This window comes from Balaenoptera physalus (assembly GCF_965194825.1).
Source record: "Balaenoptera physalus genome assembly, chromosome: 6".
In the NCBI taxonomy this organism is placed as follows: Eukaryota; Metazoa; Chordata; class Mammalia; order Artiodactyla; family Balaenopteridae; genus Balaenoptera; species Balaenoptera physalus.
In genome coordinates this window covers 71,644,642-71,658,707 of record NC_138885.1, presented here as the reverse complement: position 1 = coordinate 71,658,707, position 14,066 = coordinate 71,644,642, and the positions used below count along the sequence as shown (strand labels likewise).

General features: G+C 34.9%; 1 protein-coding gene across 1 annotated transcript in view; it reads left to right on the top strand.

The window, feature by feature from the left end:
- TTN (titin) overlaps positions 1–14,066 on the top strand; it is a 285,964-nt gene that overhangs the window by 133,956 nt on the left and 137,942 nt on the right. The window contains exons 140-155 of the mRNA XM_082466160.1: positions 2–85; positions 346–429; positions 639–722; positions 919–1,287; positions 1,616–1,699; positions 2,814–2,888; positions 3,055–3,138; positions 3,671–3,745; positions 4,416–4,508; positions 5,106–5,183; positions 6,171–6,239; positions 6,392–6,481; positions 6,619–6,915; positions 7,753–7,833; positions 8,982–9,059; positions 9,598–9,681. Of these exons, the coding sequence (XP_082322286.1) occupies positions 2–85; positions 346–429; positions 639–722; positions 919–1,287; positions 1,616–1,699; positions 2,814–2,888; positions 3,055–3,138; positions 3,671–3,745; positions 4,416–4,508; positions 5,106–5,183; positions 6,171–6,239; positions 6,392–6,481; positions 6,619–6,915; positions 7,753–7,833; positions 8,982–9,059; positions 9,598–9,681 (1,809 nt within the window). The remainder of the gene's footprint in view (position 1; positions 86–345; positions 430–638; positions 723–918; positions 1,288–1,615; positions 1,700–2,813; positions 2,889–3,054; positions 3,139–3,670; positions 3,746–4,415; positions 4,509–5,105; positions 5,184–6,170; positions 6,240–6,391; positions 6,482–6,618; positions 6,916–7,752; positions 7,834–8,981; positions 9,060–9,597; positions 9,682–14,066) is intronic.

Here is a 14,066-nt window from a genome sequence, read left to right as displayed (position 1 = left end):
GTTCCTGAAGTACCCAAGAAACCTGTACCAGAGGAGAAAGTGCCAGTACCGGTTCCTGAAAAGGTGGAAGCTCCACCTGCCGAAGGTACATGAACTTGCAATGTCCTAAAATTTTTTAAATTTCAACTTTGCATATGAGTAAAAAATTAAATGGTTCAATTACGTGCTCTTTGGGGATGCAATGCTTTAGTATTCCTTTACGGAAAAGAAAAGATTTTATTTTAAAGGTAAAATGCTTCTTGAAGTAATTTGGTCATACTCTTATGACCTTAATCTTTTTGGAACTACGCTTAGACTCAAAATTTTAGGTTGTATAAAATGTTTCTCTAAATCATTTCTTTAAAGTGCCAGAAGTGCCCAAGAAGCCTGTGCCTGAGAAGAAGGTGCTGGTTCCTGCTCCTAAGGAAGTAGAGGCTCCATCTGCAAAAGGTACATCGCTTCATCATTTAAAATCCATGGGAGAAAACCTTACATTTACATATATTCACATACAAATTCCCTTATAGCATTACATGTTTTAAACAATTGTCTATCTTGTTAGAAATATAAAAGTCAGATATTTCATGATTCCTTTTTATGTCTATTGCTCTAAGACATGTAAAAGAACACATTCTTAAAGACAAATAATATCTTTAAAGTGCCAGTGGTGCCCAAGAAGGTCATCACAGAAGAAAAGGAGCCAACACCTGTTCCGAAAAAAGTGGAAGCTCCATCACCCAAAGGTACATTAATCTCGAACAAAACCAAGGCAAACAAGGAAAACTAACTAGCATTATACAGCCTCACTAACTATAATTACTTATGTTGGTGACAGTTGATGCTTTATGATCACAGAATATTTGCTTTTCATGTTGTCCCACTGTTTTGAATATTGTACATAAAAGTGATGCTTGTCCGATTGAACAAATATCTTTAAAGTGCCAAAGAAACGCAAGCCAGTTCCAGTTCCAGTTCCTGTAGCTCTACTTCGGGAAGAGAAAGTTGTATTTGAAGAAGAAATTGTTCTTGAAGAGGAAGTTCTACCTGAGGAAGAGGAAGTTCCACCAGCAGGAGAGGAAATTCCACCTGAGGAAGAGGAATTTCCACCAGAGGAAGAGGAAGTTCCACCAGAGGAAGAGGAAGTTCCACAAGAGGAAGAGGAAATTCTATCAGAGGAAGAGGAAGTTGCTCCTGAAGAAGAGGAAATTCCTCCTGGGGAGGAAGAATTTGTACCTGAGGAAGAAGTTGTACCTGAAGAAGAAGAAGTTCTTCCAGAAATTAAACCTAAGGTGCCAGTACCTGCACGAGGTATAGCAGTTCTTCTTGAAGTCATCAGGCCTCTTTTGTGTTGAATTCTGCCTTTCCATCTTTTTGTTCATCTCTAATTTTATCTATGTTGCTTTACTCTCTATGTCTTCTACCATCTAAATCTTAGAAAACATTCCAGACATGTGTGCTCTTATTGTTTTGTGTCTGTCTTATGTGTCTATTTTTTGTAAATCGTCTGAATGTCTTTTCAAATTTTATGATATGAAATGTTATTTAGTTGTTTGTGGCCTTATTCTCATGTGTCTTTTTGTTATATATACAGTGCTGTACATGTGATTTTTAATGTCTTAAAATGAATGTTTTTAAGTGCCTGAAGTGCCAAAGAAACCTGTACCAGAGAAGAAAGTCCCTGTTCCAGCTCCTAAAAAAGTGGAACCTCCACCACCCAAAGGTACACCTCCCCAAAGTGAATGCACATTCTTCATCCATACATTCATCAGAAAAATTATAGTTGAACTGGGATTTAGGAAAATTTACGTTTATAAACTAGATAGTCACATTAATTTCTAAAAATGTTCAGGAACACTGATATCCGCTTTTTATTGGCTGCAAAGCAGTATTCAAGAGCAAAGATGGAAGGAAGTATTGTCCCAAAACTGCCCCAAAACTTCTATCCAATTCCCTATAATTTTATTAAACATAATAATTTTCATATAGATATTTTACAAGGCTAAATTATCTACACAAAAAATACCTGAAAAATATGATGAACAAATCTTCCTAAATGTCATTCTTCAACCATGTATATTAAGTGCCTTTATAACATCAGGATGAAAAGGTAAAAGAAAGATTAATGTATTTATGAAAGCATTGCATAATAGCTTATGTCTTCTGATACATACATACAAATGGTAGCCCAGCAGGTTTTGATTTTAGCCTTGAATTTGTATCTTGCTGTGTTAGCCTGAGCAAGTCCTTTAACTGATCTGAGCCTAAAGTTCCTCTCCTATAAAATGGGGATCCTAATGTCAGTTCTAGTGGGCTCAGATATTATTGTGAGGATAAAATAAAGTAAGGTATATAAAAGTACTCTATCACTGAATGAATAGTATCCAGATTTATCGTATTCAATCAGTTCATAGTACAGGACATAATATATTTGTGCCTTAAAGCTCAATAATATTTTCTGCAAAAGTTTATGACATCACTACTTAAAATAACCATGACCTCTCCACTAGGTTAAGTAGTCTTATAATCAGTGAAACAGTAAAGCCGATCCTTTATTGGATTTCAGGAATTCAGAAATATTTTTTAGATAATGATTTAATTAATTTCTAGTGAAATTTAAGTGGATGAAATGACAGCATCTGTCCTCTGGTATTCAGATAGGTTGCTGATCCCTTCCTTCACAAAACCTAATTATATCATCACACTTGGGCTCCTGACTTGCATTAGGTCCCTACCCTGAGCAACTCTTGCATGTTGGTCTTTCTCTGTGGACTTCCTGTGTTCTCTCTTTTTTGTCCCTCACAATAAATTCTTATCATGGAATGATGTCTTTAAAGTGCCTGAGGTTAAGAAGAAAGTGCCAGAGAAGAAAGTGATCACTCCCAAGAAAGAGGCGGCTCCTCCTGCCACAGGTACTGCGATTCCCAAGCGAATTAGACACTGCCATTTCTTTCTTCACCTGTAAAAGCCAAAATGTCCCATTTCCCAGTATTTGTTAACATAACTTACATTATCGTGGTGTCCATTGTCTCTGTGTTTGTGAAACTGAACTTACAAAATAAAATAATATCTTGAAAGTGCCTGTGGTGCCTAAGAAGCCTGAGCCAGAAAAGAAGGTGCCTCCTCCTGGTCTTAAGAAAGCAGTGGCTCCTCCTGCCAAAGGTACATCACTCCCAACAGGGGTGTGTTTGCTGCCCCGATGTTGAACTGTGATGCTCTTCACTTAGGAATGTTCCATATAGACGTTTGCATTGTGTGGCCTGTGTGTAGTCGTTAGCTGGGACTCTGCTGCACCCGTGTTTGTGCTGTGTCAGTTCTTCCACTTTGTGTTTGTGTATTTTATGTTGGTTTGTCTATGTGTGTTGTTCCTACAAAATAAAAATACTAAACTTATATATCTTCAAAGAGCCTGAAGTACCTAAGAAACCAGTCCCTGAAGTACCCAATGCTCTCCCTAAAAAAGTAGAGGCTCCAGCAGTAAAAGATAGAATGTCTCTTTAATGGACCCTTTATCTTAAACCACAAACCTCTTATTTTTGTCTCATTAACTGATGCTATGAAATGTCAATGTTTCATCTGGTGCATGTGCATTCTGTTATTAACTCTCTTGTGTTGAAAAACGGGGAACTTGGTCTTTATGTACTCCTCTTGGTTCTTGCATTTTAAGTGCCTAAAACAATCAATATCTTTTAAGTTCCTGAGGTGCCTAAGAAAGTGGAAGAAAGACGAATCATTGTCCCTAAAGAGGAGGAAGTTCCACCAGTTGAAGGTAGATGACTTTCTAAGAAAATAGCATTTTCAAAAGCATCATTGTCTTATTTTTGTCTAATATTTTCAGGAGGTAAATGCACATTTCACTCCAGAAAGTAAATGTATTCACACTGTAAAATAAATTATTCTTTACCTAGTAGAAACTGGATAGGCAAACTAAAACCGATCAAATCTCTCTTCTTACATGCTTAGCCTATTTGTTTCCTTGTTTGTTTTGTTTGTTTGTTTGTTTTACTTTAATGAGAATCTTTTAAGGGAAACCGTATTTGCCATGGGAAATTTTTCATCAGATGACTTGGTGGGCAGTTGTGAGATTAACTTCTCCAGGAGGAGTTCCAGTTAAGCCTAAGTAACTGGTGCAGAAAATCTGACTTCTACCCCTAAGTGAATGTTTGACTTCAAAAAAATCCACCTCCATTAAAAATAATAATAATAATTTAAACTAAATTCTTTCTGAAGTCCTTTCCAGTTCTAAAATTCTGTGAAAGGCCTAACATATTTTGAAGACACAGTAAGACTTTTTTCAAGGATGAGTGAGTTTTCACATGCATTTAGAAGGCTGAGTTAACTATGCTGATAAGACAACCTCAGTTTTCAGATGTATCATTTTAGTCTAATATTCAAATGAATTATAAAAATAATTTACAAAATAATAATCTTTTTTAAAGTGTTTGAGGAGCCTGAAGAGCCTATTCCAGAAGAAGAGATCCCAGAGGAACCACCTAGCATAGAGGAGGTTGAGAAGGTGGCGCCACCTAGAGGTACAGCTGCTTTTATGAGTTGGACATTTAAAATATATGGTGCTCCGAATCTTTCTCAGAATTCATCTAAACCTGATATTCGCCAGTATACTTTTCTTACATCATATCAATGATAAATTGAAGATTAATTACAACTGGCACCTGAAACTTTGTGTTCCTTTTCTTGACCCAACTTTTTCTACTGCGTCTACAATTCAGTTAGAATGAGAAAGAGAATTTTATGCTATTGACAGTTTAATTTTCTTTTGGCCAAATGCTATTGTAATACTTTCTCCTAGTTTTCAATCCTTAGTATTTTTCTTCAAGTGGGGAAAAATCTATTTCTATGGTGTTTGCTCTTTAGAATAATTGTTAGGCTATCATTGCTAAAGACTATGACAATCTTTTTATAGTTGATATTATGTTTGCTTATAGGATTTCTAAGTAATATCCTTCTCACCTTTAGAGTCAGTACTTCATATATGCAATTACCATTTAGGTTGCTAATATATTTTTTAAATAAACCAATGTTTTGTGTTTGGGGGTTTTTTTGGTATATGGTTGTTGTTCTGTTAATTGCATGTCATTTTTCAAAATGTCCATGAAATATCTTTTAAGTGCCTGAAGTGGTTAAGAAAGCAGTACCTGAAGCACCTACTCCTGTTCCTAAGAAAGTGGAGGCACCACCAGCTAAAGGTATAACAAATCCTTTTATTAAAGACAATATCTTTAAATTCCCATTCATTTTCTTTTTAAAAAACAAAAATATCTTCATTCATTACTTTCTTAGAGTCATTTAAATAGAAAACTTATGAAATTGATTAAGAACCTGTCAAATATAATTCATTCGATTGTTTTAGCCTTTTTTGGAATGTTAATGAATGATTATATGTGTGTGTATGTGTGTGTGTGAGTGAATTATTCCAGAATATTCTTATTTTAAATAGCTGAGAGTTTTAATGTTAATAGTACATCTCTCTATACTTATATACATTACAATGGATCCTTCTTCCCAACATTCCATTCCTAGATTTTATTCCATTACATAAGTCGAATTTTCTCTTGTAATTATTATAATAATTATGTCTACTGTGTTATTTTATGGAGGGGGGTTATCGGTTCTAATGCTTAGATAATAATTATTTTAAAGAGCCTCGTGTACCTTTTGTAATATCTGGCCAGAGCATTCAAGGTTATTAGAAAACATCTATCTCTCATTGTTCCTAATTAGGTTAATGCTTCAGTAGCACTCCTAATTGATTAAGTTATGCTGTCCCTATTGCAATAGACATCCTCAGCAGACACGATAGTGCCCAGCAGAACATGACACGTGTATCAAGGCTTAAGTACTCTATGATGGTAATGACTTGAAAAAAGCCTTCATCAAATTAAAAATAGTAGAAGTAGGCCCAATATTAGTAATCCCTGCTATTAAAAAAAAAAAAAAAAAAAAAAAAAGGATAGCACAGGTTCTTTGTGGACATACCTTCTTCTAAGGTATGGCTAGTACAAATGAGTGATTTGGAAAAATATCTTTATAGCCTCTAAAATTGATATCCAATTTTACAATAGAGTGACTTCTTAGACTTTGATTATTGTAATGTTGATGTTGTTTCTGATGTTTTTATTTCATGTTTATCATTGAGTATTGTCAGCTAACTGAAACGCCTCATATCTTTAAAGTGCCAAAGAAGGTTCCTGAAGAAAAAGTACCTGTTCCTGTTCAGAAAAAGGAGGCCCCTCCTGCCAAAGGTACATATTCTCTTTTTAACCTGAACTTTGTTATAATCTTTTCCATTAAGATTTTTATGTTTTATGTCTACGTGTCTTGATCGTTTTTGATGTCTTTTGCCTATGGAATCTTGCTCTTGACAGTCTCAAATATTAAAACTATATCTTTAAAGTGCCTGAAGTTCAAAAGAAAGTCCCAGAAAAGAAAGTCCCTGAAAAGAAAGTCCCTGTGCCTAAAAGAGAAGCTGTTCCCCCAGCTAAAGGTACTTTTGGGAAGATCTTTGATTTTCACGTGTTGTTGCATGAAAGCCTTTCTCAGTTGTTTTTATATTTTGAATTTACGTCTTCATTTCTGCTGTGTTTAAAAAAAATAGATCTCTTAAAATAGATGCTCTTTCAGGGAGAGCTCTTCTTGAAGAAAAAATATCATTTGCCATCCACAAAAGGGAAGCAGTAAAAGAAAGAGCAGAATTAGAAATAGTGGAAGCACAAGTGGAAAAAGCTCATGAAGAAGAGCTCCATGAGGTTGAAGAATACTTTGAAGAAGAAGAGTTCCATGAGGTTGAAGAAGTCCTCAAAGTAGAAGAGTATAGAGCTGAAGAAGAAGTACCCGAAGTTGAAGAAATCCATAGGGTAATAGAAGTCTTAGAGGCTGAAGAAGTGGAAGTATATGAAAAACCCAAAGCTCCACCTAAAGGTATAGGGAATTGTGCAGATATTACAAATTGTTATATGTTGCTCTAACTTCTTTTTTAAAGTACATTTCATATTCAGTTTGGACATTAGAAACCCACTTACTTTCCATGATAAAATCATGAAATACTTTAAGCATGAGTTTAAACTACTTGATAACAATGATTGATATAGAGTAGAGATTAACCACAGAGTATAATTTTAGCCAACAAGATAATAATGTTTGATATCTACTTACCTAAGGAGATAACATAATTCACGGTATGAATTTGTGGATTCCTTTTTAAATCCAAGTAAGAGTGTTACGTGATTGTTACAGGTACCAAAATATCTGGCCAGTGTCATCAGTTGAGTGAGAAAGAAACTCCTCAGTTCACTGAGGAATTTACATGTCCAGGCAAAAGAACCATTGCTTTGTTAGCATTTCAGTCAGCTGTTCACAAACTGATAATTACTTACCCAAATCTTCCACCATTTTATGATATTTTCAGGAGAAATAACATTAAGGAAGGAAATGAAGTGTGGTAGTAGCACCTGCATTCTAGTATATTCTGAGGATAAACCAACAAATACATTCTCTGCAAGACTACTCCAGCTCTTGAACAAATTAATAATATGTGTGTAATATGAAGGAATGTGTGTGTGCTTAGTATACACAGTAAATTTACAATACAGATGAAATTTAGCAAAATCAAATCTTTTTTGGAAGTAGGTGTGGTATAAATTTTTTAAATATGAATAGAGAAAGCATTTTATGAGCCCTCATTGTACTAATTTTAGTCATCGTGGGCCATGATACTTCAGGAGTTCATGCTAAACCAAAACACTAATATCTTTAAAGGGCCTGAGATATCCAAGAAAATCACCCCTCCAAAAAAACCACCTACTAAAGTTGTTCCTCGAGAAGAGCCACCAGCTAAAGGTATTTTATTGGTGAAAAATTACTTACCTAATTTTACATACAGTAGCACCTTGGCTGCTTTACAAGTTTGAATTCTACTTGATGTTTTTCTTCTGTGTTTTGTGTTTCTGGAATGTCTAAAACAAACTAATATCTTGAAAGTGGGTGAGGGGCTAAAGAAAGTTCTATCAAAAAAGAAAGTCACTGTTATACTTAAAATACCCAAAGCAATATCACTACTAACCAAACAGTGAACCCAGTTTTCCTTCTTTGGTACTCTTTGATTATATATTCACTAACCTGCTTATTGATAAATCCCTGTTTTCCTGTTAATTATTAATTTTAATGACCTAGTAAATATAAATACATTGTGACTGTGTGTTTAATGTCCCTGCTTTGTTCAGTTTTTGTTTTTTTGTTTTTTTTTAATTTTTGGTTGTGTTGGGTCTTCGCTGCTGCGCAGGCTTTCTCTAGTTGCGGCGAGCGGGGGCTACTCTTCGTTGCTGTGCGCGGGCTTCTCATTGCGGTGGCTTCTCTTGTTGTGGAGCACAGGCTCTAGGCACACGGGCTTCCGTAGTTGTGGCACGTGGGCTCAGTAGTTGTGGCTCGCAGGCTCTAGAGCGCAGGCTCAGTAGCTGTGGCACGTGGGCCTAGTTGCTCCGCGGCATGTGGGATCTTCCCGGACCAGGGCTCAAACCTGTGTCCCCTGCATTGGCAGGCAGATTCTTAATCGCTGCGCCACCAGGGAAGCCCTGTTCAGTTTTTAAACCTCTTGAATTTCACAATAAAAATGAAAAACAGTAGCTTATAAATAATATATACTTACATCTTTAAGTCTCTGAAGCATTTAAGAATATTATCACTGAAGAGAAAATATCAATTATTCCACCAAAACAAGCAGAAAGAGCACCAGCTGAAGGCGTCTTATTCATTTTTCTTGTCAAGTTCTTATGATCCTTACATGGGAAATTCCCCTGGATTTTTGTTGTTGTATTTGTTATCAAAATTCAACTCATTTTAATTACTGTAATGTATTTGATACAGTGATGTCTGTATTTTGTACTGTGGCTATGTTCTTTTCTGTCTTTACATTTCTCTTACGCTCTACTTGTTAAAAAATCTTTATGAATGTTTAAAAGTAAAAGAAACTATTACTACTGTCTCCAAAGTACCTGAAGTACCCAAGAAAATTGTGATAGAAGAAAAAGTACGTGTTCCTGAAGAGCTCAAAGTTCCACCAGCTAAAGGTATCTGCCTTTGCTGATTCGCCACTAATACAAAACTCCCTTTTACTCATTTATTATGGGAAGAAAGAGAGAGAGATTGTTCTCCCCTCAACGCCACAAAAGGGCTGAATTGTGTAAACTTCAATTTATGTCCCATGACGTAATCCTCCCTTTTGTGACTACCCTCTGGGAACACAAGCCTAAGCCTAAAAGTTGGTTTTATTTGTATTGATCCTCTTCTTAAGCAATATTTAAATATTGACCCCTCAACTTCTTTTTCAAAAATAATTCATTTTGGAAGCTATTTTCAAGTAGCTCTGGAAACAAATAAACATGTTCCAAGTGACAATAGAAAATGATGTTGTATCCAAAGGGCAAAGTCCTTCTAATATGACAAATCAACAACTCATCAACAAGGCCGTCTAGAGAGATGCATTGATTGTGTGTTTAGATGACTTATAATTTGGGGATTTTTTGACATTCTCCTTGTTAGATGCTCCTTTTTGTCTTGATATTTTACACCCAATGATGCAATTTTTTAAAATAAATATCTTTAAAGCACCTGAAGTATCCAAGAAAATTGTTCCAGAAGAAAAAGTTCGTGAAGCTGTTCCTAAAAAGCCTGAAGTTCCACCAGCTAAAGGTATACACTGATACTAATCACAACATGAAATAACGCTATGTTTAGTTATTCATGGCTTAAAGTGAATGTGAGTGATATAAATATTTGTATTTTGTTTCTTTATATTCTTAATATCTTATATTTGGTATTTATTACAATTAATATACTAATATCTTTGAAGTTCCTGAGGTGCCTAAGAAAAGTATTCAAGAAGAAATATCACCCGTAGTTCTTTCTGAAGATGCAACGATGTACAGTGAGTGTAGAAAAACTGGTGGTTCTCTTTGGTTCGTCTGTGTTTGTCTTCATAGCTTTTAAAAGTAAATATACTAATATCCTGTAAAATCCTAACATGCCAAAAATATTTGGCTAAAATTAGATAATTTGAGTGACTGTTAGCCTCAGACAAGGTATATTTCCTCGCCAATTTAAAAAATAAAGAGTCCTGTACGTATACCATTACCCAATTTTAGAAAAGTCACTTGTCTTGTTGAATTTGTCATTGTCTTGTTAACCTGTTCTGTGTACAAATGTCTTCTGCTTTTCAGCAATTCATTTTCTCAGACCATAAGGCAATTTTCTTTAACTTGATAATAATATTTTACTTGGATATGTAGAATCAAAATACTTCAGCATTAGTATTTTTTACTCTTTGCAACAATCGTTGTAAACATTTTGCCAGCACTATTCAAATACCCATCGATTTACAAGGCCATTAGAACCTCAAAAGAATTCTCAAGCCATTTTTGGTTTTGCCTTCATGCAAAATTATGATTAATTAATTTGAAGAGTAAAATAATATGAGTAAAAAAATATTCTGAGGAAAATACTGTTTAATAATCTGAATAGTGAAAATGCCAGCAGTCAAGATATCCTTCCATTTATTTGAATGTAAAATTTAAATCCAATTTTTGTCACCCTATAATAATAGGTTTGGATAAAAATATATGATGACTCCCTCCTCTGAATACCCTTTCTATACTTGAGTTTGGTTATTATTATCAGCCAGTCTTCCTTTCTGAAATCTGGAGAAATCTTTATTTTTCAGTTGCCTTATTTTCCAAATATTTAATCATTCTTATTATTCTTTTCTTCTTCCAATCTCTGAATGGTTTTCACATTCATATTGAATATGAAGCCACAGACTAGATTTGGTTTGAAAATATAGATAACTAGGTTCCTGGAACAGGAAAGGACTTAGATGAATTTCCAGTAGGTCAAATATTGGAGAATTCTTGATGTGCAACTCAACATCGACCCTGTTCTTTAAGAAAAAATCCATAAAAATGAACAACAATAGGGAAATTTTACCAGTAGCTTTCTGCAGACAAAGTAAAAGAATTATATACTAGTCCCTGACCAGTGAATTCCTCAATTTTACCATCCTGATCATAAAGAAATGCTGAAAAGTCATATATCATAAAACTGGGAATGAGGCTTTTTCCTAGCCAGTGTGTTATTGTCACTAACTTGGATCTATGTAGTACTAGTCATTTGAGTTATAGATGTGTATTATGTATTATGTTTTTCTTAACACTATTCTTCATCCACCTTGAAATGCCTCTAATTGTATAAATACTAATATCTTTAAAGTTTATGAAGTATCTGAAGAATTGTCTCCAGAAGAAAAAGTACTTGTGACTCATCCTCAAAAGACAAAAACCAAAGTAGCAAAAGGTATATAATACCAATGACCCAGTGAAGAAAATTTATTTTGGGCTCATTTTAAAAGCTCAATACTCTCCTTCACCATTTATAAATATAACTATACTCATATCTTTTAAGTGCCTGAACCACCCAAGAAAGTTGTTCCAGAGGACAAGATATATGTGACTATTCCTAAAAAGAGAGGAACACCAGCAACTAAAGGTACATTCCGACATCAAACTTGGATGAATATCTTTGGCTTCAAGACTCAAAAATTGCATGTTATATAATCTACTGTTTTTATAACTTCTAAGTGTAAACCTACTAATATCTTTAAAGAGCCTGATACAACCAGAGAAGTATTTCCAGAGGTGGAGTTACTTGAGGTTGTTCCCAGTCTTCCAGAGCATCTTCCAACTGAAGGTATAATTCTTAGTTATGAAAATCTAAATAAGAAAACCTTTCTTTATCAGTCTGCAAAATATGTTCACTGCTTTGTGTAGATTTTCACGACCTCTAATGCTAAAATACTAATATCTTTAGTGTCCCTAATGTACCCAAGACAAGGAACTATCTATGACTTGCTCCTAAAAAGTCAAATCCCACTCATATAATGAATAAACATTAGAACAAAAATAAAATTTCTAATTTAAGGTTATAATATCTGCTAATATCCCTAACTTTCTTTGTAAGTCGTGTCTTCATGTCTTTGCCTTTCTCAATGAAAAAATACTAATATCTTTAAAGAGTTGGAAGTCTCCAAGGAAGATGTTCCAGAGAGACAACCTCCTGTTACCAAAAGAAGAAAAATACCACCACCAAAAGGTACAAGCCAGAAGAAGGTTGACTTTCTTGTCTCATGATTGTAGTTGTACTCACCACGTGTAAAAATACTAATACCTCTAAAACTCCAGATGCTACCAGGGAGATCACTTCAGAGAAGTGGGTCCCCCAAAGTAGCAGCTCGACTGGGTATATACATGTCCCCATGAGTCATAAGGGGGAAAAGTCCATAACTTTATACACATGGAGATGCTTGGGCTATAAATTTTATCTATGAGCCCTCCAGGGAAAATATATATACATATAATGTGCAGATGTGACCCAGATGGAAATAGCTATTGCTGTTTCCTTAAAAAATAAAATTCAGACTAGCTAGAAAAAAAAAAATCTATATGAGAGATCACCTATAATATTTATATCCCTGAAACTAGACTGAATAGGCTCACCCCACACCGCTCTAAAGCAGAAATCAGTGCCGTAAAATGACAGAGGTGCTTGGCTGTAGACTATAGGTTAGTAATTCAAATGCTCCATGGGGTTGAAATTCCAGGATATAATACAACTACCTGTTGAATTGCTCTTCTATTAAAATAAACTTACTACCAAAAACAAGCACATAAATTTGAAATAACTGAATTCCCCTAAGACTTAAATATCATAGAAATATTTTTAGAAAACCATGACTTAAAGAAAATAAAATATTAAATTCACTGTGGAACTGTTCTATCTGTAATATCATCTCTACACGAGAGCCTTCTAAAACCAGGGCAGTTAAAACCAAAACCAGTTAAAGTTGGAATTCTGCCCTGAATATTTATTTGCTCCTCTCATTGTCTTTTATTTGTAAAGAGTCCTACGTTTTCTCATTTTGAATATTTTCAGATAAATCAACAAATGAGAACGTTTTAAAACATCCCCCAAAATTCTTCACAATGCCCATGATATTCTGTAATTTAAAGAATATCTGAACATTTTGACAATATTTTCTCTGTTTGAAATATTTTAGTTGTTCTCCTTCCTCCTTTACTTGAAAAACAATCACCTTTTTAAAGTGCCTAAGGGACTTCCCTGGGGGTCCAGTGGTTAAGACTCCATGCTTCCACTGCAGGGAACATGGGTTCGATCCCCTGGTCAGGGAACTCAGATCCTGCAAGCCGCTTGATGCAGCCAAAAATAAAATAAAATAAAATAAACTGCCTAAGGTGAGGGTACAAAATAAAGCCAATCCAGGTAAGAAAGGAGCTGTTTTATCTTCTTCAAACTAATAGCAAAAGGTACATTGTTAATTAAAACTCAGTTTTTTTCACTTAAAGGTAAATTTTTATCTCAGTTCCTATGTATCTACCATTCAAAGAAATAAAATTACTAATATTGATAGTGCCTGAGATGACCAAGAAAACAGTTCCCGATAATCAAGTATTCATACTGTTACCAAAGAATCAGATTTGGGGAGCAGGGAGGTCACCCAGTCTGGGACATTCCTGTAGGTGGGGTTTTGACTAAAACTCTTCATTGCTCTTCATCACTCTGAAGTACAATGAATTCATATCTTTAAAGTGCCTGAATCACCTCAAGAAGTTGTCCCTGTAAAGGAAATACTCATAGCTGCTCCCCCTGAAATTGAAACACCTTCCACTAAAGGTATCATTCTATCATTCCTTCCTTCATTTATTTAACAAATGCCCACTATGTGCATGGTGCTAGGGAGCTGGGGAATAATAAAGACAAGATTTGATTCCTTTCTTCAAGACTTTGTACCTCATCCAGTTCTTGAAGGAAGCATCCTTGTAGACATAAAAGTCACTTGGGTTCAGTTAATGTCATTAATGTCTCCACTGATCCCTTAACCTCTAAGTATAATATAATACTAATATCTTCAAAGTAGCTGAAGCTGTGCAAGAAGTTGCTCCTGAAATGAAAGTATCTGAGGATGTTCCTAAAGAGGCAGAACCTCCGCCTGTGAAAGGTACCTGTCA